Source organism: Leuresthes tenuis, unplaced genomic scaffold, assembly GCF_036924035.1.
Source record: "Leuresthes tenuis unplaced genomic scaffold, fLeuTen1.0.hap1 SCAF_5, whole genome shotgun sequence".
Taxonomy (NCBI): Eukaryota; Metazoa; Chordata; class Actinopteri; order Atheriniformes; family Atherinopsidae; genus Leuresthes; species Leuresthes tenuis.
In genome coordinates, this window is record NW_027325359.1 from 10,945,949 (window position 1) to 10,973,640 (window position 27,692).

General features: G+C 40.5%; 3 protein-coding genes across 5 annotated transcripts; all 3 read left to right on the forward strand.

Annotated features, from left to right (window-relative positions):
• Nucleotides 1–430: 430 nt before the first annotated feature.
• On the forward strand, nt 431–7,444 carry skor1b (SKI family transcriptional corepressor 1b). 2 transcript variants are annotated; one of them, XM_072385224.1, is made up of 8 exons: nt 431–564; nt 884–2,621; nt 2,974–3,067; nt 3,179–3,283; nt 3,451–3,510; nt 4,003–4,077; nt 5,748–5,822; nt 6,739–7,444. In XM_072385224.1, the coding sequence occupies exons 2-8, from the start codon at nt 894–896 to the stop codon at nt 6,834–6,836; spliced, it is 2,235 nt and encodes a 744-aa protein (XP_072241325.1). In that variant the 5' UTR covers nt 431–564; nt 884–893; the 3' UTR covers nt 6,837–7,444. The 2 variants fall into 2 exon arrangements, with proteins under 2 accessions (XP_072241325.1, XP_072241326.1); XM_072385225.1 differs by having other exon boundaries at nt 6,742–7,444.
• Nucleotides 7,445–8,295: 851 nt separating this feature from the next.
• On the forward strand, nt 8,296–16,585 carry pias1b (protein inhibitor of activated STAT, 1b). 2 transcript variants are annotated; one of them, XM_072385931.1, is made up of 14 exons: nt 8,296–8,332; nt 10,020–10,452; nt 10,584–10,668; nt 10,866–10,913; nt 11,675–11,765; nt 11,865–11,999; nt 12,095–12,200; nt 12,652–12,725; nt 12,986–13,146; nt 13,292–13,425; nt 13,503–13,680; nt 13,806–13,942; nt 14,056–14,093; nt 14,585–16,585. In XM_072385931.1, the coding sequence occupies exons 1-14, from the start codon at nt 8,309–8,311 to the stop codon at nt 14,912–14,914; spliced, it is 1,974 nt and encodes a 657-aa protein (XP_072242032.1). In that variant the 5' UTR covers nt 8,296–8,308; the 3' UTR covers nt 14,915–16,585. The 2 variants fall into 2 exon arrangements, with proteins under 2 accessions (XP_072242032.1, XP_072242033.1); XM_072385932.1 differs by lacking the exon at nt 8,296–8,332 and adding an exon at nt 9,422–9,579.
• Nucleotides 16,586–18,330: 1,745 nt separating this feature from the next.
• On the forward strand, nt 18,331–24,953 carry morf4l1 (mortality factor 4 like 1). The gene is made up of 12 exons (XM_072385226.1): nt 18,331–18,457; nt 19,156–19,202; nt 19,291–19,358; nt 19,452–19,538; nt 20,181–20,258; nt 20,383–20,408; nt 20,573–20,664; nt 20,851–20,952; nt 21,036–21,124; nt 21,267–21,439; nt 24,322–24,406; nt 24,488–24,953. Exons 1-12 carry the CDS (start codon nt 18,418–18,420, stop codon nt 24,570–24,572), a joined length of 972 nt encoding a protein of 323 aa, XP_072241327.1. The 5' UTR covers nt 18,331–18,417; the 3' UTR covers nt 24,573–24,953.
• Nucleotides 24,954–27,692: the final 2,739 nt, after the last annotated feature.

The window sequence follows — 27,692 nt, forward strand, 5'->3', positions numbered from 1 at the left end:
AGGAAAGTCCAACATAACTCATTTAATGTAATGAGGTCCCCACAATATCCAACGGGTGAAATATCTGAATTAATCAGAACATGCACCTCGCATATTGCTTTACATGTTTAGTTTTTTTTTTTTTAAACACCTTTTGGGGACAGCTTATCCATACAGATATTCAGGCTTCCAGAGGTCCAAACACATCAGACCTTCTTCACTGGTCATGAATTCATACTTAAAGCGGGCTGCTTGTGTTAGTGGGAGTGCCTTAGAATAAGTTTGGCCGTCACTTGATTGCTGTCGTTGTCGTAGAGGGGGCTGTACTACAATCAGGCTGCCATGTGGACACCGCTGCTGCTGGTGGCGCAACACAAACCATCCGCTCACACCGAGAGCGCAGCAGAGAGACAGGAAGACAGCGAGCAGGAGGGAGGCGGTGCTGCACTGACAACTGCGTCCCACTCCTAAAGCAAACATCTTTACATCCTTCTGAGCAGACTTCGTATCGCTCCGACATCCACTCGATCACATTCACACGCGCTGACAGAAGAGCACAAGAGGGGAGCTGCACGAACGTCAAGGGTGAGTTTTAGAGACAGATTTCTGTCAACAGATACAGTCTGTGTTTCAGATAGTTATTGTTATTATTTTGGATCTGTTATCTCTTGAGAGTATTCTAATTATCTAGATCTCCAGATAACTGTGTTCTGTTTAGATTTGCAAAAAGTTGAAAAATTTGAGTTTGTGCGAGAAATCAGGACCTCACACCTGAGCTCTAAAATCAAAAGTCACTTTCACGCGGCTGAATTAAAAAGAAGTCCAAGGCTGTAAAGAATCATCGTGAAGCTACTTGAGGCTGTACTCATTTGATTTATATATCAAACGACTTTGCTGCTTCCAGGCCTCCAAGGATGGACTCCATACCTGCGGGACGAGACTCCAGCTCCTCACCAAACTCCAAACAAGAACTTTCCTACTCGACCAACTTGAAGCCGAACCAGGTTGGAGAGACGGTTCTGTATGGAATACCCATCGTGTCTTTGGTGATAGATGGACAGGAAAGACTTTGCCTTGCACAAATATCAAACACCTTGTTGAAGAATTATAGCTATAACGAGATACATAACCGGCGTGTGGCGCTTGGAATCACCTGCGTCCAGTGCACCCCTGTTCAGCTGGAAATCCTGCGGAGGGCCGGGGCGATGCCCATCTCCTCCAGGCGCTGCGGGATGATCACTAAACGAGAGGCCGAGAGACTTTGTAAGTCTTTTCTAGGAGCTCACTCGCCCCCAAAACTTCCAGAAAATTTTGCATTTGATGTGTCCCACGAGTGCGCCTGGGGGAGTAGAGGCAGCTTCATCCCCGCCAGATACAACAGCTCGAGGGCCAAGTGCATCAAGTGCTCCTACTGCAACATGTACTTTTCCCCAAATAAATTCATATTTCATTCACATCGTACGCCGGAGTCAAAGTACACACAGCCAGACGCAGCAAACTTTAATTCTTGGAGACGGCATCTCAAACTAAGCGACAAAAACTCACCCACCGATGTATTACACGCGTGGGAAGATGTGAAGGCCATGTTCAACGGGGGCAGTCGAAAGAGAACGCTGCCAGGGGGTGGCTCAGACTCCAGCTTACCCATGAAATCACAAGGGCACAACCGTCCCCGAGACTCACCCGATGTGCCTGCAAAAATCCTCAGCTGCGAAGACACGCGGAGTGCTATGACGAGCACACGCAGCTACCCGGTCATCCCGGTGCCCAGTAAAGGCTTCGGGATGCTGCAAAAGATCCCTCCGCCGCTCTTCCCTCATCCATACGGCTTCCCAGCTTTCGGCCTGTGCCAGAAGAAGGAGGACGGTATGATGGGTGAGCAAAGCAAAGCCGGCCTGCCGGGTGTCCTGTGGCATGGCACCAAGGACAGCGCCTATCACTCCTTCCCCATGTTCTGGCCCGCGGCGGGCCCTCTACCCATTCCTCCGTACCCCCAGGCTCCACACAAACCCCCACCAGAGCTGATATGTCCTCCCAGACAGACAGACATGGACATTTCTGAAAGCAGCGACCGGAGCACCAACACGTCAAAAGACAGCATGGTTGATAATGACCGGTGCTCCAGCACCCAGTCCATGCGTAACGAAGACGATAAGTCAGGGGATGAAGGGAGACCGGTGGAAGGTGTGACCCTTCCGCCCCGGAAAATCAGCTACGTCTCCGCGTTCAGACCCGTTATCAAAGACGCTGATTGCATCGCAAAGCTGTACGGCAACAGGGGCGTTTACAATGGGTGTCGCACCGGTTATTTATCACCCGATTTTTTGAGCGAGAGTTCAAGCTACCGGTCTATGTCCCCGTGCGTGGACAGCGAGGGCGAGCCGGACGTGGATGTGGAGACCAACAAAACAGCAGAGGAGGAGGAGGAGGAGGAGGACACCCGGCCTCTGTCCTCGATGTGTCCTCGGACTCCTCCCGGTGTGGCGCACAGTGTTTCGCCAAAGGACTCAGACTCCAAAGGCACACAGGAGGGCAGTCAGCTTGAGTCCCAGAAAATGAGCCTACATGTGGCCCAGTCTTGTGAAAGAGAACTGCAGAGCAAGCAGTTGTCAGAGCCCCACATAGCTGCGCCCTTCACAGCAGTGAGTGACTTTTAACTGAAACACTGGAGATAATTCAAGCTGTAATATTTCTCTGAAGTTTTCTGCAAGTTGCTTTTGTTTTCCTTGGCCTGTGTGTGTACCTTTGAGCAGAAACATGTATTCTTGTGGGGAAATGTGTCGTAAATGTTAAAATCTGTGTAACAGCAAGAACAAATATGTGCAGAACATTAACAAGAAAACCCCTCTCCATATTTTTGGAAAAAAAAAATAAAACGATATACATTAAAACGCAGAGTATATTTTTCAATCATTAGTTGGAAGAGTTTATTTTTAACTCTATCGTTGTGATTTTTACCAAAGCTCAAAGAAGTGGTGACTCTTTCTCGTTTAGGTTTACACACCGGAGAGGGGAGAGCTGCAACAAAGGAGCAGCCCGTTTCAGTTCAGACCCACGAATTACCTGACTGCAGCGCTGACAGAAAATGGTTAGACACTTTTTTTTATTTTTATTAATTTAGCTGCAAAAAAAAACCTGACAAATAATTTTTAAAAATCTACATGGGGAAAAAAATCAGATCGATTTATTTTCTCTTAAGATGAGAGCGCAAGTAAAGAAGAGCCGTCTTCCACGGTGGAGGAGATTGAAACGAAATCTTTTAACGGACAAAGCAGCGAGGAGAAACAGCGCGAGCAGGAGGAGGGTAAGACACAGCGAGGTCATCGAAAGCGGATTTTTTTTCTCTCTTTTTTGTGCGTCATAAGTTATGTTTTAAGGTTTATTTCTTTATTTCTATTAATTTTTGTCGTTATCGTGATATCTTATAGATGAATTAAATCAATCTGTTTTCTGTGTGGTTACGGTGCTCAGGTGAGGACGCGTCAGCCAGAGCTGTACCAATACAAAGAGACGTTCACAGTCTGGCAAAAGGTAAGACGGTTTCCCTCTGCCAGAAAAAAAGATGACCGTATAATTATCATTAGGGTTGTTATTATTTTTGTTGTTGTTACATTAAATCACGAGAATCCTTGTAAAATACTTGAGAGCACCAACCGTTTTTTAAAAAGTGTTTTGAAATATTGGTCATGTGACACGTAAAGTAACTTTAATCATCGTCCTTGTCGCTCATCTCCAACCATTCTTAAAGCCCTGGGGCCAATGCCTTGTAAACCTCACTTTATATATAAACGTTTAATGGACTATAATCTGCAAAACAATTTCTAATTTCTTACTAAACTTTAACACAAGATGAGATTATTTCTTCCTTTTCTTTTTTTCTTTTCCGACCGCAGGCCTTGGAAGACCTGCTCTGAATTTTCTTTGCAAATGATGATGACGCCCTCGTCGCCGTCATTAAAAATAGAAGTGTGTCCTAGATGTTTCCTTTCTCCTCAAAGACCTTGTGCTTTGTCTGCTTTTCAGAGGAGCTACAGAAGCAGCTGCTGGAGCAAGTTGAGCTGAGGAAAAAGCTGGAACGTGAATTTCAAAACTTGAAAGGTAAGCAGAATTTTGCAGCAGCCGCTATTCACATAACTTTGAAAGAAAAGAAAAAAAAAACAAAAGAACAACTTGGTCACCAAATTTGTGTTTCCATGGTTAAAACAAGTATGTCTGGTACATGTAAAAGTGTTTCTGCTGTTTGTGAGTGAGGCCAGAACGTGACCCCTTATCCAGCCCGACATATCAAAATATGCCAGTTTTTCCATCTCCTGCGATTTTATCCCCAACACCTAAACTGTGAAATGTCTTCTTTTCAATGAAAAGCTTCAGTGAAAGATCATAGGAAAATGTAACTTTCCATCTCAGACATATGGATATTGATTGGCTGCCTTGAATGCCCCACAGTTAAAACTATTACAGACAGTTATCTGCACATACACTTATCAAGACCAGCCTCAGACTAAAAAAAGCTGTTTGTGCAGCTCATGATTTTATGACGTCAAACTATATCGGTGTCCAGTAGAGCAACTGATGGACGAGATGTTTAATCAGGTAAAATAAAAATTTACACTCAGACTGCAGTATCTTATCATTGATAACAACTACCTACTCCCTCCATATTTTTTTTCCAAATAACCTAATTATTTGTTCAACTCTGAGTTGCTAAAAATAAAAAATAGAACAGAACAGTATGATATCTAAAATGGAGGATATGTAGGTAAGAAGCAGCACTCAATATATGAAAGACACTACATTTTCAGGATAACAAGAGACTGTTGTAGAGGTAGTTATGTGTTGTTGTTTTTTGACCAACCTGTGTTGTGTTTCCTATAAAAAAAAAAGAAAGCAAGAAATAACACAACCTGTTATCAATTGTTTACAAATCTGTTCATCTTCTGCTACTTTAACCTTTCTAGCAACACAGCAGGATGGGGATTCTAACAAAAAGTCATTCAGAACTATAAAATCACTTTAAAGTTCACAGGTTGTTGGGTTCCATATAAATGCTCTTTATTTTTCCATCTCTCTAAAATCCCAAATGTGTTTTTTTCACACGCTTGGTATCATTTCGATAACACTAAATAAATTGTTTTTTAGGCCTCTGTCACAGTTTTTTTTGTTCCTTCCAAGATGTTGATAATGAGCCAAATACAGTTTTAACAAAAGCAACTGCAGTGTCATCAAAAATATTCAGAAAGGTCCTTACAAAGGACATGTTTGGATTTTTCTTTATTGCTCTTAATTATCATCAATTATTAAAATTAAAGGGACAGTCTTGCCAAGTTTCGTCGGTCCATTCATTGAAGTCTGAAAATCAATAATGAGATTAAGTCTAATGAAAAAAATACTTTAAAAGGTTTCAAATGAATCCTGTAGTCTCCACCAATTAAACATTAACTGACCTGTTTCATGCTCTGTCATTTGGTATTTTTCTGTCCTTTATTTTGAGAACAGCGCCCTCTATAGCCTTGTGAACCGTCAGATCAGTTTAAACACCAACAGAGTTTACATGGAAAAACACATCTATCCAAACTCCCCTCATCCTGGGATAGTTTTTCATGTTAACGTGAATATTAAGGAGAAATGACAGAGTTACAAACTCGTTTATATTACCAATTATTGTCAGTAGCCCTCTGTCATTTTTATTCTTGTGAAATTGTTTAGTAGCTGAACGTAGACGGCTTTTTTTTCTCTAATTAATCTTGTTTGTGCATTTTGTTCCTCAGATAACTTTCAGGATCAGATGAAAAGGGAACTTTCTTACAGAGAAGAGATGGTTCAGCAGCTTCACATCGTCAGAGGTGAGAAAAATAAAACAAAGGAGCAGACATGTGCCTTTAAAGGGGACATATTATGGAAAAATCTTTTTTTTTCCTATACTTGAGAGCATATGGGCTTGAAAAGTCACCGCTAACCCAAAAATCCAGAAAGAAACACAAACCTGGCATTTCGTTTTGCACCCACTGCATCTGAATTAAGTTCAGATTTGCTCTTTTATCGCCACCATCTTCAGCTTCAGGTGATGCTGCATTGGCTGTACCCGAGAGGTCATTTAAGAAATAAATATAATTCTAAACCAGTTTTAAGTTAGAATTTATCACTGAATGCACCACCAGCACAGCTCCAGAGCATCCGTTCTTAATGTTAGTCAGAGAAGCCCAGAATTTACTGAATCTGTATCTGATGGAGATTTTACAGCATGAGTTGTCAATGGTGTTAACTGTCCAGCGGCCTTTATGTTATCCATGGCCCCCCCCCCAACAAAGCTTAGCCTGCCGTTTCCAACATGTGTGATTAAGTTCTCAGGAAACTGTGTCAGCTTGTGAAATAAGAAGGGCATAATATGTCTCCTTTAAATTGTACAGTCATTTCAAACCTTTTCCTTCATTTCTTTTTTCTTATGCGTATATATATTTGCCCCAGTGAATAGCCTGGGCTCGATTTGCCTGGGCTTTGTGTGAGGCCTCATTTAACCTGTGTGTGAAAGTCACTGGAAGTGAACTGCAGTTGTCACATTAATTTTATTTGAATGCTTTTAACATATATATCAAATATATGACTCTAAATATGTGGGGGAAATAGATATCTTTCTTACAGGTCCAACAACTTAAAATCCTGTGTCCCTGTTCTTCGTGATTAATAGCGTTCTAGTTTCCAGTGATGCACATACACCCTCATGCTGGTACACTGTTGATTGTTTTATCTCCTTCTTCATAGAAGCTCACGACGCGTTGCACCATTTCTCCTGTAAGATGTTAACTCCTCGCCACTGCACAGGATCCTGCTCCTTCAAATCTCCTCTGCTACCGCCATAAGTCGGGCACATATAGGACGGGGGACGCGTTCAAAGAGGACACATTTGCTGCTCCTGTCAAACAGCACACCCGAGAAAATGAAATGAGAAATCGAGCTGACAGCAGACTTAACCTGTAATTACTTGTAATCTTTGAAAAACATGTGTATTTCCACCTTCAGTATTTATTTTAAAAAAATCATCTCGCATACGGTGAAATTTGTTTTACTGAAATTATGCCATTGATTCTATTTATTTGTGGCAAAGTGCAATGACAGTGTACTGTGTATCTTGTATTGGTGGGTTGTTTTTCTTTCTTTTTGTCAATAACAGCAGCATTGACCAGTCAGTTTTGTCGTTTCTTATCATCTCAGAGTTGTAAATAAGCCTACTGCTGTTTTCTTTTTTAATCTAATCTATTTATTTTGCAGGCCAGTAGCTGACTTTGAACGCTATGCACTTTAAACGAGTGATGGGAATTACCATAAACAACCTGCTTTGAGATAGGTCTACAGTATATATTTGTAGCGGTCAATCTTATTTCTTTTTTCCTTTTTTTTCTTTTTTTTTTTTGAGGACTGGACGAACGCAGAATTTAAGAGGCTAAATTAGTGCGTCTGCGATCTTGTAAGTAGCGACATATTCTATCAAAAGTAGCCTATTTGTCCCTGTAAGGTTTGTTTTCATCGCCAATGAATAAATCATTTCACTGAGAGAAAGAAAAGTGAAATCTTGCCGTCAGTGTGGTCATTATGTCCCTTCTTCACTGTTCTGCTTCCAGCAAATTATTCCCAGCATGTATAAATCGACCCAAGCTCATTTCAACCATCGCTCTGTTTTCCTAATTTGACCGTTTAAAAAAATACTCGAGAAATCTGATTCACGTTTCCTTCCGTCAGAATGTTGCCTGATTTTTTTTAGTCGACCTCCGATAGTTTAAAACAGCTAAACCTAATCACAAATTCAGGGTGATAACTTTAAATGATCGATAATTCGGATGTTTTCAAACATTTTTTATGTTCACGGTGGTAAATCGTCATGTCAAAATAAACAGTATTTTTTTTTTTTTTTGCCATTTGGGCTTTATGAACGACTTTATGATAATAATCAACATTTCTTGGCCATTCAGTGTATGCCGTTTGTCTTATCAAATAGATCAAACCAATCAAGATTTCAGTCAAAATTCAGGATGTAACTAAAGAGAAATACATTTGACATTTTGAGCCTATAGGCTATGGGCTCAAAATGAATAGACAGACTTGATAGGTCTGTCTGATCCTAATGTATTTTTTTGTACAGTCAGATTAACTAAACACATCAAACTAACGGGTTTGAGCTCCGTCCTCAGGCGTACCCTTGGAGGGTCCAGTGATGGTTACATATGGTGTTGCAGCGCCATCTGGTGCAGGAAGGAGCAGCTGGCGATGGAGTTTTGCAAAGGTACTCTGTCCCTTGAGGGTAACTGTTTTGCGCCTGCGCACCCAGTGTAACAAGATGGCGGAGAGTGCGGAACTGAAGGTAAAGCGAATCCTTACAGTAGCTTGATAAATATACGTTTCACTCTCTGAGATTTGCCTTTCGGGTCATATCACTATTGCTATTCGACAATAGAGACCCGAGGAGTGTAGTTATCAAAACATATAACAATAAAACAGTGGGCCAGAAGAGAGCAGACAAACAGTTAGCTGCCTGGCTAGCTCGTTAGCATTAGCTTTGTTATTGTTGCCGACGTTCCGTTAGGATGTCTCTGCGGTTCACCTGCACATAAGGCCAGGCACAGCTTTTTCTAAGAATGAAACCCATAGCCCTTCCATAGTTTTCAACACAACTGCACCGTCGTGCCAATTATTTTACATTGGGAGCAAGTCGTCATTCCAAAGGCAGCTTCTGTTAAAAATGGGCTGTGTCTATTCCCTGGAAGCCAAGCGCAGGTTATCTTGCATTACCGTTTCTTCTCAGACGTGATTCTAATATTAAAAGTTTTAATCATTATCCACAGTAACGTTACTTGTAATTTAAGGAACGTGAGTTATATTTGTTAAAAAAAGTGCAACATTTCCTTATGGTTCAGTTATATTGCTTTAGCATCACACATGCTATGGGAGCTAATGTAGGCTAACTAAATATACTTCATCTCCCTTGGTCCTTTTCAATGCTGATATTGTTTAAACGTTAACTGACGGCGATCACGCACCTTATAATGGTGAGGTCTTATAATTAATTCTGAACCTTACTACAACTAATTTAATATCTACATAACTGACAGTCCCATCGTGCAGCAGCTATATCAGGTTGAATTGTGACTCTTGTTTTAGTGTTTTTTTTGTGCGATCACATGAGATTAAATCACCTATTCATGTTATGTCTTGTATGCCCAGCTGGTTTTTTTATCGTCCATATATATAACATAAGGATGATTACTGTTAGTGAAAGTTTTACCTTTCACTGTTTAACTATGTTCATGTGACTTACCGAGACATGTGCATATGGGCTTCATATTTTAAAGTTGTTTTGCAATGCTGGCAGGTGATTTATTTATGGCAACCCATTGCACTTATTGAAATAGTAACCTGTGCCAGGTTACTATTAAGGAGGTTAAGGAGATTTCTACATCTCGTGACCTATTAGAACACGAGTCGTTGTGTAGGATAACATAACAATGAGAAATGACAAGAAACCTTCCTCGTCTCTGAAACTGAACAGATGAATTCTTCATTCCTTTTGAGCCACAGAGGTGTTTATTCTAATCATTGATCGTGTACAAGGCATGAATATTATATTACTTTATTACACTGTGGTATATTTCTTATTTTGTTGTCAACACACAGGAAGTCTTTGTTATAAGATGATAATTCATTGCTTTGACGTGTTCTGTTTGCAAGCTTAGACTATTTTTTATTTAATGAATGTTGATTATTACAATATACTTTGCCAAATACTAAACCTTTCAGCAACAACTTCCGACACTGTGACAAGAACAGGTCTATGGTGTTGTGTCGTATGTCAGACATGAAAATGTCGTGAGTGAGGAAAACATGGCAGCGAGTAAAGCATTCTGATGTTCAGAAAATGAAGCAGAAGAGCTTTAGCAATAAAATCCGATGTCAAAATGAGAAAAGAGAACATTCTTATTAATAGTGGATTGGGAAAATGTGTTTTACAAGCTGTTTTAGAACTTTTTTCCCCACTCTTCGTTTTTCACCAGCAAATGGTAATGAGCCTTCGAGTTTCAGAGCTCCAAGTGTTGTTGGGCTATGCAGGGCGGAATAAGCATGGGCGCAAACATGAACTTTTGACCAAAGCTCTTCACCTACTCAAGGCTGGTTGCAGTCCTGCTGTGCAAATGAAGATCAAAGAGCTCTACAGACGGCGCTTCCCTACCAAAATGGTTTCACCTGTGGACTTAGCTCTTCCTGGTGTCCATTCTGCATCCAGCTTGCCGTCTGGCCTCGCCCAACTGGGATTTGACAGCCACGGTTCTCCGTCGCCGCTGCTGCCCGTTTCTCTACTCGGACCTAAGCACGAGCTAAGTCTGCCTCACCTCTCCTCCACCCTGCATCCTGTACACCCTGATGTCAAGCTCCAGAGACTGCCGTTCTACGATGTGCTGGATGAGCTCATTAAGCCAACCAGCTTGGGTGAGTGCAGCTGCCTATGTAGTGATGACGTTTCATCCACTCGCACATACCAGTGAAGAATTGTGACATTAGTGCTTAGTAATTTCTATAGGTCCCTCGCTCACTTTCTTTTTTTGGTTTCTTTTTTAAAGCGTCAGACAACAGTCAGCGGTTCCAGGAAGCATGTTATGCCTTTGCGTTAACACCACAGCAGGTTCAACAGATCAGCAGCTCCATGTAAGTGAGAAAGCTGCATGTTTCATACTGTCGTCACTTTAAAAGAGAAAGAAAGAACATACACCTTGACAAAAACATCCCTGTCACAGCCTTTTACAGTTTGCTGCTTATCTCACACTGAGAGTACATTGAATTGTTGTAAAAGTATGTGTTGAACTGTTCGGACCAGTCTGACCTGATTTCTCTTATATTTTCAGGGACATATCTGGGACCAAATGTGACTTCGCTGTTCAAGTCCAGTTAAGGTATGTATAACATGTTTCTTTTGAGGATCAGTTCTGATGAACAATTGTGTTTACTTTCAGGTGAAACGTGCATCTGTTTTTAGCTTCTCTCTTTTGAAGCAGCCAGAAATAGAAATATCACTTCACTTCTACATACATTTACTTGTCAATTCTGGCGTTTTAACTTATACCTGCATATTTAAAAAAAAAAAGTGTATTTAGACTCTTTCTCTCAGTACTACTTTAGGTTCAAAGCTTAGCCTGAGTTTTAACGTACACACTAGTACACATTTTGACAAAATAATCCTCTTTAGCTCATATCTCAGATTATTAGAGATGAATTACTGAAGGTCAGGCTCTGAAATGTAGAGCAAATGATACGAATGTCTGGTTGTTTCTGTTTGGCTTGGGCTCTTTTTCCTTCAGTTTAGGCAAAGTTTGGACACGTTCTTTGCAAACTGAGGAGCACAGTCAAAGTACAATATGAGCTGAATCTAAATTCAAAACAATATCACACCTTACATAGATCAGTCAACGAGGTAAGCTTTTGCAAGAGAAAAATACTTTATAACATAAAAAGTAATGAATGACATCCTTTAAGAAGTGCTCTCCTATATCATAGATGGAGATGGCTGTACTTGACACAACTGAAATGGTAAAATAAGCAAGCCAACCTTACTGTGAAAGTGTGGTAACCTTACAGAAACAAATTGATTTTGACATTTGTCTGACGGAAATTGTAGATGTGGTGTGTGTGTCTAATTCATTTGCTTCATTTTCAGATTTTGCCTATCAGAGACGAGCTGTCCACAGGAGGACCATTTCCCCCCCAATTTGTGTGTGAAGGTGAACGGCAAGCCCTGTAATCTCCCAGTAAGTCCACTTTGTCTCTTCGTCTTGTCAATTCACAGCGTTTTATCCTTTTCGTAACCAAAAATCTAAGTTACTGAACTTTTCCTGTGCTGTCTGCAGGGATATCTTCCTCCCACTAAAAATGGAGTTGAACCAAAAAGGCCCAGTCGCCCTATTAACATAACATCTCTCGTTCGACTGTCCACCACTGTTCCCAACACAATCGTGGTGTCCTGGACCTCAGAAATTGGGAGGGTAAGACCATTGCATCAGAATACTGGGGGGTAAAAAAACATTTAACATGATATGAGCCATCAGCATGATGTGCCTGTTTCTTCCTCCATGCTCAGAGTTTTTCCATGGCAGTGTATTTAGTACGACAGCAGTCATCTGCAGTGTTGTTGCAAAGGCTACGGGCCAAAGGAATCAGGAACCCTGACCACTCACGAGCTCTGAGTAAGTCACTCCTTTAACTGATTTTGGTATTGAGTCGTAGATCTTGCTTTGCCACTACCTGTGAGGAGGAAAATGAGGCCATCGCCCATTCTAGCCTTTCTTTTATCGTGGCTCTTTTCTCATTTTTGTGTATTGCTTGATCACTTGATGAGCCAAGTGGAGGTTAAATGAGCTAAACTTAAAGCTAAAAAAGGAAGTGTGTTTTGAAAAAGTCTCAGTTCCTTAGACATTCCTGGATTGCTTTGTTCCTTTCATATAAAAATATGTCGTTGGACTGCAGCTATGGACTTAGTTCTTTGATTTTCCTTCATCTTGATTTTGTTTTGTTTATTGTACGTAGATGTCTACTGTCGCCCAGAATAATGATATCCTGCTCAGGAAGTCAACACATTTCAGTAGAAAGCTTTATCACTTGTATTTAATCTGTTTTTTTTCTTCTTTCGTCTTACAGTCAAGGAGAAATTGACAGCTGATCCCGAGAGTGAGATTGCGACCACCAGCCTACGAGTCTCTCTCCTGTGTCCTGTAAACAGTTTTTCCCTCTATTCTGCTCAGTTTGTCGCTGTGAGAAGTCAGTTAGCCTACTAGCGGATCAATAAAAAAATGAATTTGTAATTCTTGTGACGCCGTTTTAGTTGCTAAAAGAACAACGACATAAAGCGCAGGTAGTTTGGTGGTAGAGGACTTTGCTCTCAATGAGCTCTGCTGCATTCTGTTATATAATTGATTTTCATATGATGTAGTCTTAATAAGTTGAAAGTTTTTTGTGTGTGTGTGTGTTACAGCTTGGGAAGATGAGGCTGACTATCCCTTGCCGAGCGATGACTTGCTCACACCTTCAGTGCTTCGATGCTACACTTTATATCCAAATGAATGAGAAGAAGCCGACCTGGGTGTGTCCGGTCTGTGACAAGAAGGCCCCTTATGAGCACCTGATTATCGATGGGTTAGTAATATGTACAACTGTAGATAGATTCAATGTTTCTTATTAAATTAAATCTATTTTTTCTAGGTAGTTTCTATCTCCGGTTAGATTTATACAGCATCAGCTGTTCTCTGTAAATGTGGTTGAATTTGTATGTTATTTTCAGATTGTTCATGGAGATCTTGAATAGCTGCTCTGACTGTGATGAAATCCAGTTCAACGAAGATGGAAATTGGGCCCCCATGAGGTCAAAGAAAGAGGTGCAGGAGGTGTCTGCCTCCTACAATGGCATAGACAGCGGTAAGCAAGCTGTAGACTTCAGAATCTCAGAGTTTGATATTCAGTGGGAACATTGTGAGTTTTCTGTGTCTTTGTAGATTCATCTAGAACAGATTCCTATGAGCCGAAACGGGGATCGTCTTATGACAACAACAACAAAGTCGATGTGATAGATCTAACACTGGATAGCTCCTCAGAAGACGAGCAAGATGACGAGCCGCCTCCGAAAAGGGTCTGTCCATCGCTGTCCCCCGTCTCTCCGCCTCCAAACAAGGGGTGAGCCTCCAACCCACAAATGAAGAAATAAGACTGCGGGGAAAAGTTTTGTTGTTGGGCTGAATATCCTTTCTGTCAGGTTGTCTCTTTTGTCCTTGAGCTCATGTGCTGTTGCTTCCTCTCAGAGTACTGAACCTGCACGGCCAAGCCTCACCCGTGGCCAGGGCTCCCAGCATGCCCCCTGTGGAGACCAGTTACATTCCTCCCCCGCCGCCTCTTATCCAGGACTACCGCCACTATTATCACACAAGCGACTTGCCAGGTAGGACCTGCTGCTTCTACAATCTTTACCAACTGATGGAAAAACTAATCATTGAACTCATTTAGCGTCATCAACTGTAACTGTAATTTAAAGTCTTCTTCCTCTCTTTGCAGATCTAAATTTCTTCTCCTTCCTTCAAGGCGACAATCAGGTACAGTTCCTCTGACATCTGTTGTCCTATTCTTTGTATTATTTTCTCTTTTTTCTGTCACATTTTATTCACAAAGAACATTAACTTGTCATGGATGTGCCCCGTAACACCTTTCATTTGTCTACTACATATTTTCCTTATTTAATATGAAGTTTTGCTTCATTTGTGTTTTTTTTCCTTGCTTTTCTTGCTTTAGGCATTTAACTCTTAATGGTAATTAATGTCGAGTTGTTGTCGACGTCCAATCCAAAGAAGTCAGTCGCGGTTTGATGAATATTTCTGACCTCACTGACACACAAATGATGATTTAGATGTAAAAAAAAAACCTTTTCAGCACTGCTGCTCTATGATTCATGCACACGCATCTGTTTGACTGTTCATATTCTTGCATTTTAATGTTGAAGATGTCCGCCGAGCTTAAGCGCAGTGCTAATGTTCTGCATCTTACTGCTTGGCTGTGCTAATAGTAGCTCTTCTTTCTGTTCCTTTAGCATTACAACATGGTGATGGCTGCTGCAGCAGCCGCATCAGCCTCCGCCCCAGAGGATCACGACCTGCTCCTCAACCGTTTCCTCCCCTACAGCTCATCTCAAATGTTGCGGGAGCAGCCGGGCACCCCCGGGAGCAGCACGCTGGTAGGCACCAACGGAGGCAGCAACAGTGGAAGTACCAGCAGTTTGGTGTCTTCCAGCAGTCTGCGGGATCGTGAAAAAGACAGAGACAGCCACTCCATCTCAGGATTGTCGAGGTCCTCGGTGGAAGCTGCAGCAGCAGCAGCCGCAATTTACGGCTCCATATCTGACGTTATTTCTCTTGACTAAACCCCACAGAACTGAAGGACAAAGGAGACCTCAAACGGGAGTTATTTGTAAATAATGAAAAGGAAAATGAAAGAATACAGTGCTATGTACAGAGAGGAAAATCTATTTTCAATTTTACTTATATGTATATAAACTTAGGACGCTTCCTGTCCGGTGAGTTACTTCAGTTGATATTTTTCTGTGAATACTGAAGACTTTTTTCACACCTCTTCATGTGGTCCTTTGATTATATTGTAGCTTTTGTACCTGGTTTTTACAATTTTTGTTTCAATATTTAACATCAACGGCATTATTTCAGCATACATGCACAGGACCCAACGAGGATACGACTTCTGGAACATATTTAGAACCTAAAGAAAATGGGCGTGGTTAGAGATCAACAAAAAGCAGCCCACAGCAACACAAGAAGATGTGGAACACTTTCTTTATTTTCTAAATGGTGTCAAGATCAGGCCATTTTTGCCATCACTGTAGTTTTATGTTCTCTTAAGACTTTCATGCTGTGGTTGCTATTTTTAAGGAATTATTTATAATGTAAGTTATGTTCGATTTGTGCTGTTTTCAAAAGAAGCATTCCCTTATGCCTCTTGGAACTGTTGCCACTAGAAATGCGAAAGCAAATGCGAGATCCTTCTGTTGTCATAACTCCACCTTTTCTCTCCTTGCTTCTTTTAGGCAAATCAAATATGAACAATATTTTATTGCTAAGATAAGAGTGTGCGTAAAATACCTTTAAATTGGGAGTAAGTCAGTATTGTTAAGATCAGGCTTTTTCAGTTTGTGAATGAAGGATCAGCGAAAACCCACAATCGGACCTTTTATATACTCTACACACACACCCATATATATATCTATATATGGGTGTGTGTGGAGTTAAATTAAAACTTGTTTTTAATGTAAAGCTGTTCCTTTGTGTATTACTCTTAAAATGAACGCAGAAAACTACAGAGAAGTGACCAGCTGACAAATCTTTCAACACGAGGCTCGTTCGGTCTATTTGAAGTTTATTCTTAATTGAAAAGCTAGAACAGTTCACTGAGTTTAAGTGGATTCATTACATTTCAATCTCTTGTTTTATTGTAGCACTTGCTCTTTTTTTCCTTCTTCTTCCCCCCCTAAATAGATATATACATGTATATGGTCTGTGTGGATGTTACAGTTCACATTTAGAACAGTTTCCAGCTCTGTCTGTTTGCCAGTTACCTGAAAGCTCACCTGTTTTAGAGCTCTGCTGTTCTGTAGTGAGGCTACAGGATGCTGAGCCTTTTTTTTTTGGGCGGATGTTAAACGTGTTTGCAAAAGCCTTTAATATAACTGTGATAGCTTAGTCTTTGAGTGAATCACAATATTCATTTTGGCCCAGAGGTTTGAAAATTATTGAAATTATTACGGACGCCTCCCCTCTGTTCTCTCTTTTTTTTTTTTTTTTTTTGAACTTATGCTCACAATTAGAATTATTTATTATCATATATATTTTCAACGGTTGTTTGATCCGTGAATATGCATTGCTGTCATTGTATGTGATATTTCTTTTGTAATAATATAATTGATGCTATTTAAAGATGTCACTGTTGCTTGACATGCATTGTAACCTTTTCAGTTTCTGTCTCTTTTGCTATTGGATGATGTCAATAACTCAATAGAAGCTTTGATCATTTTGAACAGCTACAAGGTCTACTGTGCTAATTGATGGCTGGAAGAATTAAACCGCTACACTGAACTCGTCCTTGCAATTGGTACGAGGACGGTCCTCATCCCGCTGCACGAGTGCCTCGGTTACAGCAGGAAACGTAACGTTTCTGAGCGCTGAGGAGCCTCGAAGGTTGCAGTTGGTGCTGACGGGGTCATTGCCACTGTTTCCTAAAGCATGAAATTTATCTTCTACTGTCACACTTTACATTTACAATAGAGGTTATAAGTTTTCCCAGTGTTGAACAACCTATTAATTAGAAGTACAGCAATTAAAGAGTTATTTAAATAAATGTATGTTTAGCGTGTAAAATGTGGCCTCACAGTGATCACTAACTAATCACTGTGACGCTACAATACATATATTTTATGGCTCAAAATGATTACGTGTTTATTAACAGGAGTATTTAATAAAAAATGATGAAGGTGGAGCCGCATTACCAAGCAGACAGCAACAAATAAATATTTCAATTTTGGATGCATCTGCTGAATATTTTCTCATTTACATGAACGTTTTCTCAGAGACTGAGACGAGTCGACGTGATCACAATGCACATTTTGTTCTGTGAGCTGCCCCGAACTCATAAATGATGAAAAAAAAAACATCAGATTCGTTCCTTTAAAATTCTCAACCTCTGAATCTTTGGTATATTGCATGAAAATCCAACTACCTCAAACTGTATTAAGATGGTTTCTACTTAGTTTTTGGCCAGTCAACCAAGAGTCCACTTCTCTGAGCATTTTAATCTATGACAAAGCATGATTGCTCAAATTCTTCCTACATTTGTGTAATTTCTTAACGCACGTATTGACTAAAGCGGTCACATAAATGCTGAGAAGCAAAAAGCATGTTTCCCTTGTAAATACAGTAGAATTATATCAGAAACTGAAAACTGCCAGATAAAAGGTCAAGTGTCCCAATTTTGTGCCAAAGGACACCTGAATATCCACCAGTCAGCATTTTTACATAATATTCTTGGTAATGAACTGAGGCTGTGAAACAGCATTTAGAACGTTATGTAGGTATGACATTTATAAACAAAACAAATTTAGTGGCTTGTGACCTCTGATTTCTCAAACACTTGTTCTCCCCCTTATTAGTCTTTAAGGTATGTGTGCATCAGATGACCATGATGAACAAAACAGGTCCCATATCATAGGTCCATTCTGACTGTATACAGTCTGACGATTCCAGTTTTTGCACAAAAGCACTCTCAGTAACTGTATGTATTCATATACTGTATGAACACACAGTCTATGGGTCAAATAGCATGACTGCTTCAGGACTGATAATGGGTATAATGGTAATTATAAAGTGAATTAGAACCAGTATATAAACTTTTGCAGTAAGAATCTAGAGTTTGAAGTTAATTTTGACATTAATTTGCAAAAATATTTGCTTAATGTTTTATGTGTAGGTAATTCATCTTTACTAAACCAGAGGTTCCCAAGATTCATTTTTGGATTATTTGACATAATAGTTATAAATTGCAATCTAGTTCATGTCATCTATTTTACAGTAGATTCCAGTATTTTGGATTCCAGTATATCACAGTCTGTGGTTGTGTGTCCCTGGAGTGGCCTGGAGTGACCCACCCAATACGGCAACGACGCTGGATTACGTTCCAGCACGTCATGTGGCGTCTACGTAAATATGTCAATGGTTTCACTGGCACATAGAGAACGTGAACGCACCATTGGTCGTAGTACTCATACGTCATTACGTAGAGTATGACGTTAGTAGAGAGCGGCGCCGGAGCGGACTGGAATGGGAGCTGGCGATTTTTCCCATATTTCGATAGTTTAATCCGTGAATGGCGCCGAAACAGGACCCGAAACCTAAATTTCAAGAAGGTAACGACTTGTTTGTGTCATAATTTGTTGGATCCGTGGTAGCGGTAACTGCTGAGGCCACTGCAAGGATTCAAAATGTTAGCTTAGCATATCCAAATAAACACTGGCGCCGCGGAGCAACTAGCGGTATTAGCTTTCATTGTTGTTGGTAATGAAAATAAAAGCTTCGTAATAACTTTTGTTCTCAGCTTTCGCTGCTTACTCAGTCGTATTTGTACGACTTAAGCTAAGGCTAACAACAAAAATGTACACTATCTGAATTTCAGTTCTGCTCCTGTCAGCTAACACCACTAGCTTCATTGATACAACGTTTGCTCCTGCTGGATTTCACCGCCCACTTTTCTGCTGCTACTAAGCTAACTGTTAGCTGAGAGGCGACTAACCTCTTTTTTTCTGGTGTAGTCATATTGGTAATCTTGAGGGTCATATAACACATAACGATAGCTCAATCTCGCCAATTGAAGTAAGTCAAATGTATGCTAAGACCTAAAAATGCATACTTTTGGTGCAATAATAGGGTGCTTTAAACCTAGAATTGTCTCTTCAAATAATAAAGTTAGTTAGTCCCACCGGTGCAGCTGGGTCAGTCGTAAATCTGAAGGTGAATTTAAGGTGTAATGCATGCTTTGTTTCTGATAAGCGTGAAAGTAAATCACTTGCTCACTTTTTTTTCTTTTATCAACCACCTCTCTCTTCAGGTGAAAGAGTGCTGTGTTTTCATGGGCCATTGCTCTACGAAGCTAAGGTAGGCTGCTTCAATTAGCCTGACTGTTATGAGATCCTCCTCCTTGAGTCTGATAATTTTTGACAAGTAACTGTGCCTCTCATTCCAGTGTGTTAAGATAAATATCAAGGACAAACAAATCAAATACTTTATTCATTACAGCGGGTGGAATAAGAAGTAAGTTTGCGGCTCGGATAAATCAAGAATTACATTCTATTTTGTAAAGATTTCACAAGTGCTTGACCCCCTTATTGGTGTTTTCAATTCCAGCTGGGACGAATGGGTTCCTGAAAGCAGAGTGCTTAAGTATGTGGACAGTAATCTTCAGAAACAGAAAGAGCTTCAGAGGGCAAACCAGTAAGTCCATTCACACAAATGCTGGATTTCCAAAAAGGTATCCAGACTATTAAATCCACTGCATGTATGTCAGTAAATCTTCAGGAATCTGACTGACTGAAGCCGTTTTCACACTTGAACGCTGGAGATGTTCTGGGGAATATGTGATTCAGTCTTTTCCTTCAGTTGCTGTTCGCACCAGCATGTCACAGTGGGAAACTTTCTGCTGGAGAGCTGCTTTCCCGACTGCAGATGTGAGGGAGGGGCTGTGGGGAAAATGGCTGTCTAGAGTGTGCGGTAGGCAGCATAAAATACAAAAATCATGCTGTGGCAATTGCTGTGTTTTCTTTACAATGCTGAGAATAGTAGATGAGGCTTCTTATTGAATCAATATGAGTATTGCATGCTCCTGTAAGTATCCACAATAATGAGGAGACTGTCAATAGCACGCACACCTGCTCACTTGCACAGTGGCAGTAAATGCTTTGAAATCATTACTAATATGTTCCTGCGATTTGTCTCGCCCGCTGATGTTTTGGTGCTGATGCCACTGCCCCGGAACATCTCTAAAACATTTCAGGACTCTAGTGTGTGAAAATGGCTTTAGTGTGAACGAGTTAATTTTGAAGTAACCTGTGAACTTGTTGTGTTTTCCAAATGTAGAGACCATTATGTTGAGGGAAGAATGAGGGGTGCTGCGCCGAATAAGAAGATACCTGCTGCATCGCAGAAAAATGATGTGTTAGTCAAAGCTCCTTGATTTTCTTTCTTTCTTTCTTTCTTTCTTTCTCACTCTAATGTATTTTGCCAAACTGCTTTTCAGATCATTTAAACATTTATTAATAGATTTTTTTTTTTTTTATAGGAAAACCAAAAAGAACAAACAGAAGAGTGAGTATGTCATGCTGTGTTTTTACACCACAGATTATGTTAGAAATGCATAAGCATGGTTCTTTGTTATTATGACTGTCCAGATTTTGTATGTCCATTATTATTACCATTAAAGATGTAAATTTGTCTAGAATGAAAAGTTTAGTACGTTTATGTCTGTTCAGCTCCTGGAGCAGGAGAAGGGACTAGTTCAGGAGGAGACCCAACCCACCCTCCACGAAAGAAGAGGGCACGTGTTGACCCGACTGTGGAGAGCGTAAGTGTGTACATCTGCTATGCTGCTTTCAGTAATATTTTATCTGGTTTACCTCTTAACTGGTTGATTTTTAGCTGCACCGAAAGAAACTAAGGATTTGATATTCCAGACAGCTGAAACTATGACAAAAATAGTTTTGGATGACATGAACTGTGTAAACATGGTGCTTTTTTTCTGTCTGTTTAGGAGGAAACCTTCATAAATCGAGTGGAAGTTAAAGTAAAAATCCCAGAGGAGCTGAAACCGTGGCTTGTTGATGACTGGGACCTGATTACACGGCAGAAACAGGTAACTAACCAACGTGTCCTTGCTGTGCAGCATTTGCAGTGACGTTCACGACATCGACGTTTCATTTAGCTTTTTGTCTTCAGCTTTTCCACTTACCTGCCAAAAAGAACGTCGACGCAGTTCTCGAAGATTATGCAAACTACAAGAAATCAAGAGGGAACTCTGATAGCAAGTAAAAACTTTTTTTTATTTTTATAAAGGTGTCGTAGTCGACACAGGCAACGCCACAAAAGGAAATGCTTGTTATGAATTTCTGTATCTTTGTATGTGTTGATCAGCACCGTAGAGCTGATTTATTTATTTTCGCTGCTCAGGGAGTTTGCTGTAAACGAAGTCGTTGCTGGTATCCGTGAATATTTCAACGTCATGCTTGGGACACAACTTCTCTACAAATTTGAGAGGCCTCAGTATGCAGACATCCTGGCCAACCACCCTGATACGTCTATGTCTCAGATCTACGGCGCTCCTCACCTACTCAGACTTTTCGGTGAGAACAAATTGTCCCACTTGAATGTTTTGCATCGCCAAAGTGCACATCAACCGTTGTATGAATTGTCTAGAAGGCGATAGACGAGACGGAGGCAGAAAGATTATTAAAGTTCATACAGTGAAGCTGCTTTAAAATGATCAATAAGTTGAATAGTCAAACCTTCTGGTGGAACACATCCAAAATGAGACAAGTAGTTATCTCATTGGAGAGACTTCGAAGAATTAGTTTTCTCTAAAATTACAGAACAAGGCTCAAAAAGCCTAGAATGAAATGTTGTGTATTATTCACTAATTTGGTGACTTGCTCTACAAGACTGGTCAGATTGGTGCACTTCATCTTGACTTTTGTCAGGTACAGTCATCACCACTGATACAGAGTTGAGATGAATAAGAGTTTTAGTGAAATTAAAAAGGATAAACCGAATTTAAAGTCGAGGGAATGCAAATAGATTGCGGCCTGTGGCAGACGTACTCTGCCTTTGCCCTTTTGACCACAAGGATTGGCTCCAGCCATCTGCACACCTCGCAGGCTGAAGCGGGTGTGGAAAATGTAGGGAAAAGGTGAAAGAGAGAGCTGACAAAATTATTTGGAATATTTGAACATCGATGAAGTCGAATGACAAAAAAACCTTTGTTTGCGTAATTTGCATTTTTTATCTCATGAGATCCTGCGCGCTGAGCAGCTGGCTTACAGGGTATGAGTTAAAGAAATGAAGTGCTGTTTACATTTAAAACTGTAGTTTATTACAGACGTTCTGCAATAGAGTTCAATTTATTTATTAAGGGAAACACGTGCTCATGTGAGATGGTAAATTTAGTCTAAGATGCCTTCCTTAGACGTTCCATCGCAGGTAGTTTGCTCACAGTTTAGATTCCAACTGTCAAAGTGGACTCACTGAGCTTCTGGATTTGATGGATATCTTTAACTATCTTTGAGCTGTGGATACTTAAATTTTGGGTTTCTAAAAAAAAAAAAAATTACATTTAGATTAAATGTGTCAAACTGATGTAACAAGTACAGTATGTTGAGCCTCCTAAGGAAACTATCTTTTCTGAATGCCTAAATGTGCCTTTTATCGTCCTTTGAGAACTGTCTGATTCAATATTTCATTTATTTCCGTCAAATGGTTTAATTCCACCATTACTTAAAAAAAAAATTTAAAAAAAGAAATATGAGTTTGTTTTTTGATCTGGAACGTCGCTCCTCAGAAATATCCAACACAAACACACCACTGCCACTTCAGGGTCATGACAGTTATATCTAAACACGAGATTTGTATGAGTTCCAGACCAAAAAACTAGAATAAAGACACATTTGTTCCAGGGGTGCAACAGTACAGGTAACGCACAGTACTGTCCGTACCTCGGTTTTTGGCCCACGGGTTCGGTTCAGTTTCGTGTTTTGTGCATAAAGTTAACAACTTTTTTTCTCCCAAAATGATCTCTTTATTTTGCTTGTCAGCAAAATAACAATTACTAAACAGCACTAAAACATTTAAATTCTGACTCGGAGCTCAGAAATTCCGACATTTATGTGCAACTTGAACGCACCATTAGTCGCAGCACACAAGCGTTGCCCTCTCACGCAGCAATGTAAATTAGTCTAAGTAATGGAACATTACTCCGCTGTTAGACTCTGTTTGCCCAGCCATCCAGACCAGAGACCAGCCCCCAGTGGACGTCCCACCGACCATCGGCAACCGCCGAGCGGGCTTTTCACCTGCCTGGACAGGCACAGGCCTGGAAAGCATCAGCGCAAAATTAATTGCAAATCCGAAAACCCACGGTCCATAAGGGTGTGTTGTTCCGTGCAGGGCGGACCGAACGGTTCAATATTTTACCGTTGCATCCCTAATTTATTCCTGCTTCAACAAGTTTAAGTCGTGATCTTTTAAACTTCAAAAACAGAAATCTTGTGCATAATTACAGGCACATTTTTTAAAAACGTCTGATCTGCTTCGACATCATTCTGTAGTGTAGAGCCCTGCGCGGGACTGTTTTCTTCATCTCGCTAAATTTCTGACCATTACCGCCTGCACAATCGTATTTTGAGGGAAATTATCGTACACATGTCATAACCAAAATAACAAGTCTATTGATGCGCTACAGTCACTCTAGTGTAGAATAGCGAATTGCATCAGCAGTTGCATTAGGCTAAATGTCCTCCGTAAACAATGACGAGTGGGAAGTAATGAGCCAAATCATGAGGTCTGGAGGCCACCTACTTTTAGGAATTCATGAGGCAAACGCATGCACGTCACTGGTAGCTCACATAGAAAAGCACGATTGGCTTGAAACTTGTCACATGGAAATGGAAATGCCTTCAGGGTTCACAAAAAAATCTGACAGACAGTTGCAACAGGCTGATTACAACCGATTACAGCCACACATTCACAGAATGGTCAAATGATCGTATTTGTGGCCTTTTTTGGGATTATTGATCGTACATTGTACACAGGGCAAAATGATCATACAAATACGACAATTATTGTACACATGACCTGACAACACTGCATCCCGATCCCGCAGTGTTTTTTTTTTTGTTTGTTTTTTTTTGCCGCCCGCCCACCCACAGTAAAGTTCATACCACCCGCTCCCCCAATGCAGCCCTCTACTGTAGTGCATCACAGGAGAGCTATTATTCCAAGTGTCAGCCAGGATTGCACATAGGCATTTGAAATGATAAAGCAGTGTTCCTCTTCAAAGTACCTCTTATCGGTATTCATCTTCATCTACCACTGTGACCCGTGTGCGGCGCTTTAAGCACTTGAAATACCTACTTGAAGTATCTGTGTAAAAAAAGAAAATTGAGTACAAATGAAGTTGAGATCAGTGATCACATGGTGTTTAAAGGTCTGTCATTGTTTTTGGTTTTCAAAGTGAGAATAGGAGCCATGCTGGCGTACACGCCCCTGGATGAGAAGAGCCTTGCACTGCTGCTCAGTTATCTACAAGACTTTCTCAAGTGAGTATTCAGAAAATCTTTCAACAAAGTTTGTGGTGAATAAACTGCAGCAGAAGTGAGTAAAATGATGCTCTGTTCCAGGTATCTTGTAAAGAACTCTCCATCGCTCTTCAATGCAAGTGACTATGAAGTTGCCCCTCCAGAGTACCATCGCAAGGCAGTTTAAGGCTTTTTTTATTTTATTATTATTATTATAATAGGATCTGAAGTCTTTGCAAGCTGAACTTCGGATATGACATTTTTACCTGTCGAAAGGATGTGATTTCACCAAACCGCTTTTTGTAAGATCTGTTGAGTTATGGAAGAAGAACCAGATCAAGATGTCAAAGTAGTTCCTGGACAGATTCTTTTTCTTTCATGAGGAAAGCTGCTGAGTACGCTCTTTCTGTATTTGGTATGTTTTTGAGTACCACTTTTTAGTTTCTATTATAAATATTTTTTGTTCCTCGTCTTCATCTTCTGAAAGATTTCAACATGATTATTTTTGTTTCTTGTTTTTGATTCAGATGCTGATGCTCATTTTCTAATAAAAGTCTATTTGTCTGGTGTTTGTCTCAGTTTTGAAGCTGGTCTAAATCAATGGGATGGACTCTTTTTTTTTTGGTCTTTTTTTTTTTTTTTTTTTAGAAGGGTAGAATTAGAATTAAATAATGTTTTAGTCTTGATTCTGACTAAATTGTGTCCAAATCAAAGTATTTATCCAAAATTCTGAATGGGAAGAATTGACTGAATTTTAACTGTAGTACATATAGAAATTAGTTTGTGCAAGATTGGACTTCATTTGGTGTGTCATAGACTGCCCATTGCTTATCTGTACATCCATTAGCTAGTTTCATTTTTGAAAAGTTGGAAAAGGGGTATATTTACCATCTTTTTTTAATAAGCGTTGAGGAACTGAAGAGATTAGTTTGTTGCTGTACTTTCACTGTTTGTTGTAGCTTAATGTTTCAACTGCTTTGCAGATGGTGACATGCACTATATTGCCAAAAGTATTCACTCATCCAAATAATTAAATTCAGGTGTTCCAATAACTTCCATGGACACGGGTGTATAAATTTAAGCACCTCGGCATGCTCTTTGGCGGTTGCAAGGAGAATGGTTGTCTGACTGCATTGTGCCAAGTGTAAAGTTTGGTGGAGGGGGGATCATGGTGTGGGGTTGTTTTTCCAGGAGCTGGGATTGGCCCCTTAGTTCCAGTTAAAGGAACTCTGAATGTTTCAGCATACCAAAAGATTTTGGACAATTACATGCTCCCAACTTTGTGGAAACAGTTTGTGGACGGCACTTTCCTGTTCCAACATGACTGTGCACCAGTGCAGAAAGCAAGGTCCATACAGACATGAATGAGCCAGTTTGGTGTGGAAGAACTTGACTGTCCTGCACAGAGTCCTGACCTCAACCCGATAGAACACCTTTGGGATGAATTAGAGTGGAGACTGCGAGCCAGGCCTTCTCTTCCAACAACTGTGTCTGACTTCACAAATGCGCTTCTGGAAGAATGGTCAGAAATTCCCATGAACACACTCCTAAATCTTGTCAAAAGTTTGCCCTGAAGAAGTTGAAGCTGTTATAGCTGAAAAGGGCTGACCGATGTCATATTAAACCCTATGGATTAAGAATGGGATGTCACTTAAGTTAATATGTGCGTAAATGCAGATGAGCAAATATTTTTGGCAATATTGTGTATCTAAAGTGGAGGCAGGTCAATTGAATTAATGCACCGGATGATGAATTTTTAGCAGAAGATGATGCATTCAATGCTTTAACTATTTCATATTTTACAGATCTGCTGCCAACCACCATGAAACACATCACTTCCATCTCCATGACTGAAAGGGCCAGAGCTGTAGTGTTGAATCCTACTGAGCTTCTTCACTTTTGGTCTTCATTTACCATGTTTACTCACTGTTACACTGCTATGACTTATTGTGTGGAACTGACACATCATCAATGTTTTTAACCACACCTGTGCTTTTCCTACGATGAAAAGTCAAAAAACCTGCTGTCATGAGATATGTTACTCCAGCTGGAATTCGTTTGATTTTTTTCTTCAAATCATCTGTTCATCTCTCATCTGTTTGGTTAACTAGGAGGGTTTGAATTACACACACAATGTCCTTATCCTGCCTCAGAAATGTATGGCAATGTCTTGGCCCTGGGCTGTCTATGCTACTTCTTTCAATACACTTCAAAGGCAATTTCAAACAAAGAGCGTTGACATAGATATCTATATTTTTCCTTTCATTGGCTGATATATTTTTTCCTGCTTTGATGGCTTGAACAAGGTGAGGTCTTCAGACCTGCCTCCAGTGGTGAGGCTACATCTGCTGATGGAAAGCATGTGCCGTGTTTTGTTCAGGAAAGAAATGCAATATTCTTTTGAACCCAGGCCAGAGTGACCCTCCTCATCTCACCCCTGTGCTCTCAAATGTGCTCATGAACCAACCAGCTTCCTTTCCATTGTTGTGACTTACTTGAAACACAAAAAAAGAGAAACTAAATATTGGCTTCGGGCTGATTTGTGGCTTCATCTGTCAACTGCTCGCAGTTGTTATGGCAAGAACAATCCAGAGCTTTTCCAGGGGAATTTTTTTAATCCAATTTCCCCCCAGCCTTAACCAGGACCAGATGTGTTTTTACTAGAGGGAGCTCTCACATCCCAGCACCCTGATGGCTTTTAAAAGCACATCAGAAAGACTGACACGCACAGAGGGCTTCTCTGCAAATCTGTTCACCAAGACACCTCAGAGCCTGCTTCTTGCTTGGCTCCATTTCCTACTGCTATCAAACACTCATATGATGTGGCAGAGGCTCGGCCATCCTCTGGTGGGAGTGCTTTCATGTGACCCAGATGACAAAGAGTCTTTTAGTGCTGTCATTGCCTAATAGATGAGAGAGACACGCACTATACAGCCACTACTAATGAGACTGGTTAAAATGGGATTAGTGGTTTTAGCTGCTTTTCCTTCAAGTTTGTCTGTTCTGGTCTGTAAAACAGAAGATACACATGGATCAGAGTCCTCTGCCCTTTGGAGCTGAGTATATCATCTGTGTGGGCTTGTGTTTTAGTGTTAGAAATGTAGCTGTGGCAGGTTAACTGAGGTGGAAAATATCCCTACATAAAATACTGTAGCACTCAGGGAGAGTTCTGATACTAAACAAGAGTAGGTTCAACAATTGAAGTGCATTTTGGAGCTAATACTATGGTTACTTCTACTCGTGTAAAATCATGAAAACACTTATATAGCACCTTTTTAACCTTGTCTTGTTTGAACAATGCAGCTCT

What these genes read in the sequence shown, in the direction of transcription:
- pias1b (XM_072385931.1), top strand. Translation starts at nt 8,309, where the DNA reads ATGGCGGAGAGTGCGGAACTGAAG. An exon ending in CAACAGATCAGCAGCTCCAT is followed by an intron (nt 10,669 to 10,865) that starts GTAAGTGAGAAA and finishes TTATATTTTCAG; the next exon opens with GGACATATCTGGGACCAAAT. An exon ending in TCTCCGCCTCCAAACAAGGG is followed by an intron (nt 13,681 to 13,805) that starts GTGAGCCTCCAA and finishes GCTTCCTCTCAG; the next exon opens with AGTACTGAACCTGCACGGCC.
- skor1b (XM_072385224.1), top strand. Translation starts at nt 894, where the DNA reads ATGGACTCCATACCTGCGGGACGAGACTCCAGCTCCTCACCAAACTCC. An exon ending in CGTTCACAGTCTGGCAAAAG is followed by an intron (nt 3,511 to 4,002) that starts GTAAGACGGTTT and finishes TCTGCTTTTCAG; the next exon opens with AGGAGCTACAGAAGCAGCTG. An exon ending in TGAATTTCAAAACTTGAAAG is followed by an intron (nt 4,078 to 5,747) that starts GTAAGCAGAATT and finishes TTTGTTCCTCAG; the next exon opens with ATAACTTTCAGGATCAGATG.
- morf4l1 (XM_072385226.1), top strand. Translation starts at nt 18,418, where the DNA reads ATGGCGCCGAAACAGGACCCGAAACCTAAATTTCAAGAAG. An exon ending in CATTGCTCTACGAAGCTAAG is followed by an intron (nt 19,203 to 19,290) that starts GTAGGCTGCTTC and finishes CTCTCATTCCAG; the next exon opens with TGTGTTAAGATAAATATCAA. An exon ending in TATCTACAAGACTTTCTCAA is followed by an intron (nt 24,407 to 24,487) that starts GTGAGTATTCAG and finishes GCTCTGTTCCAG; the next exon opens with GTATCTTGTAAAGAACTCTC.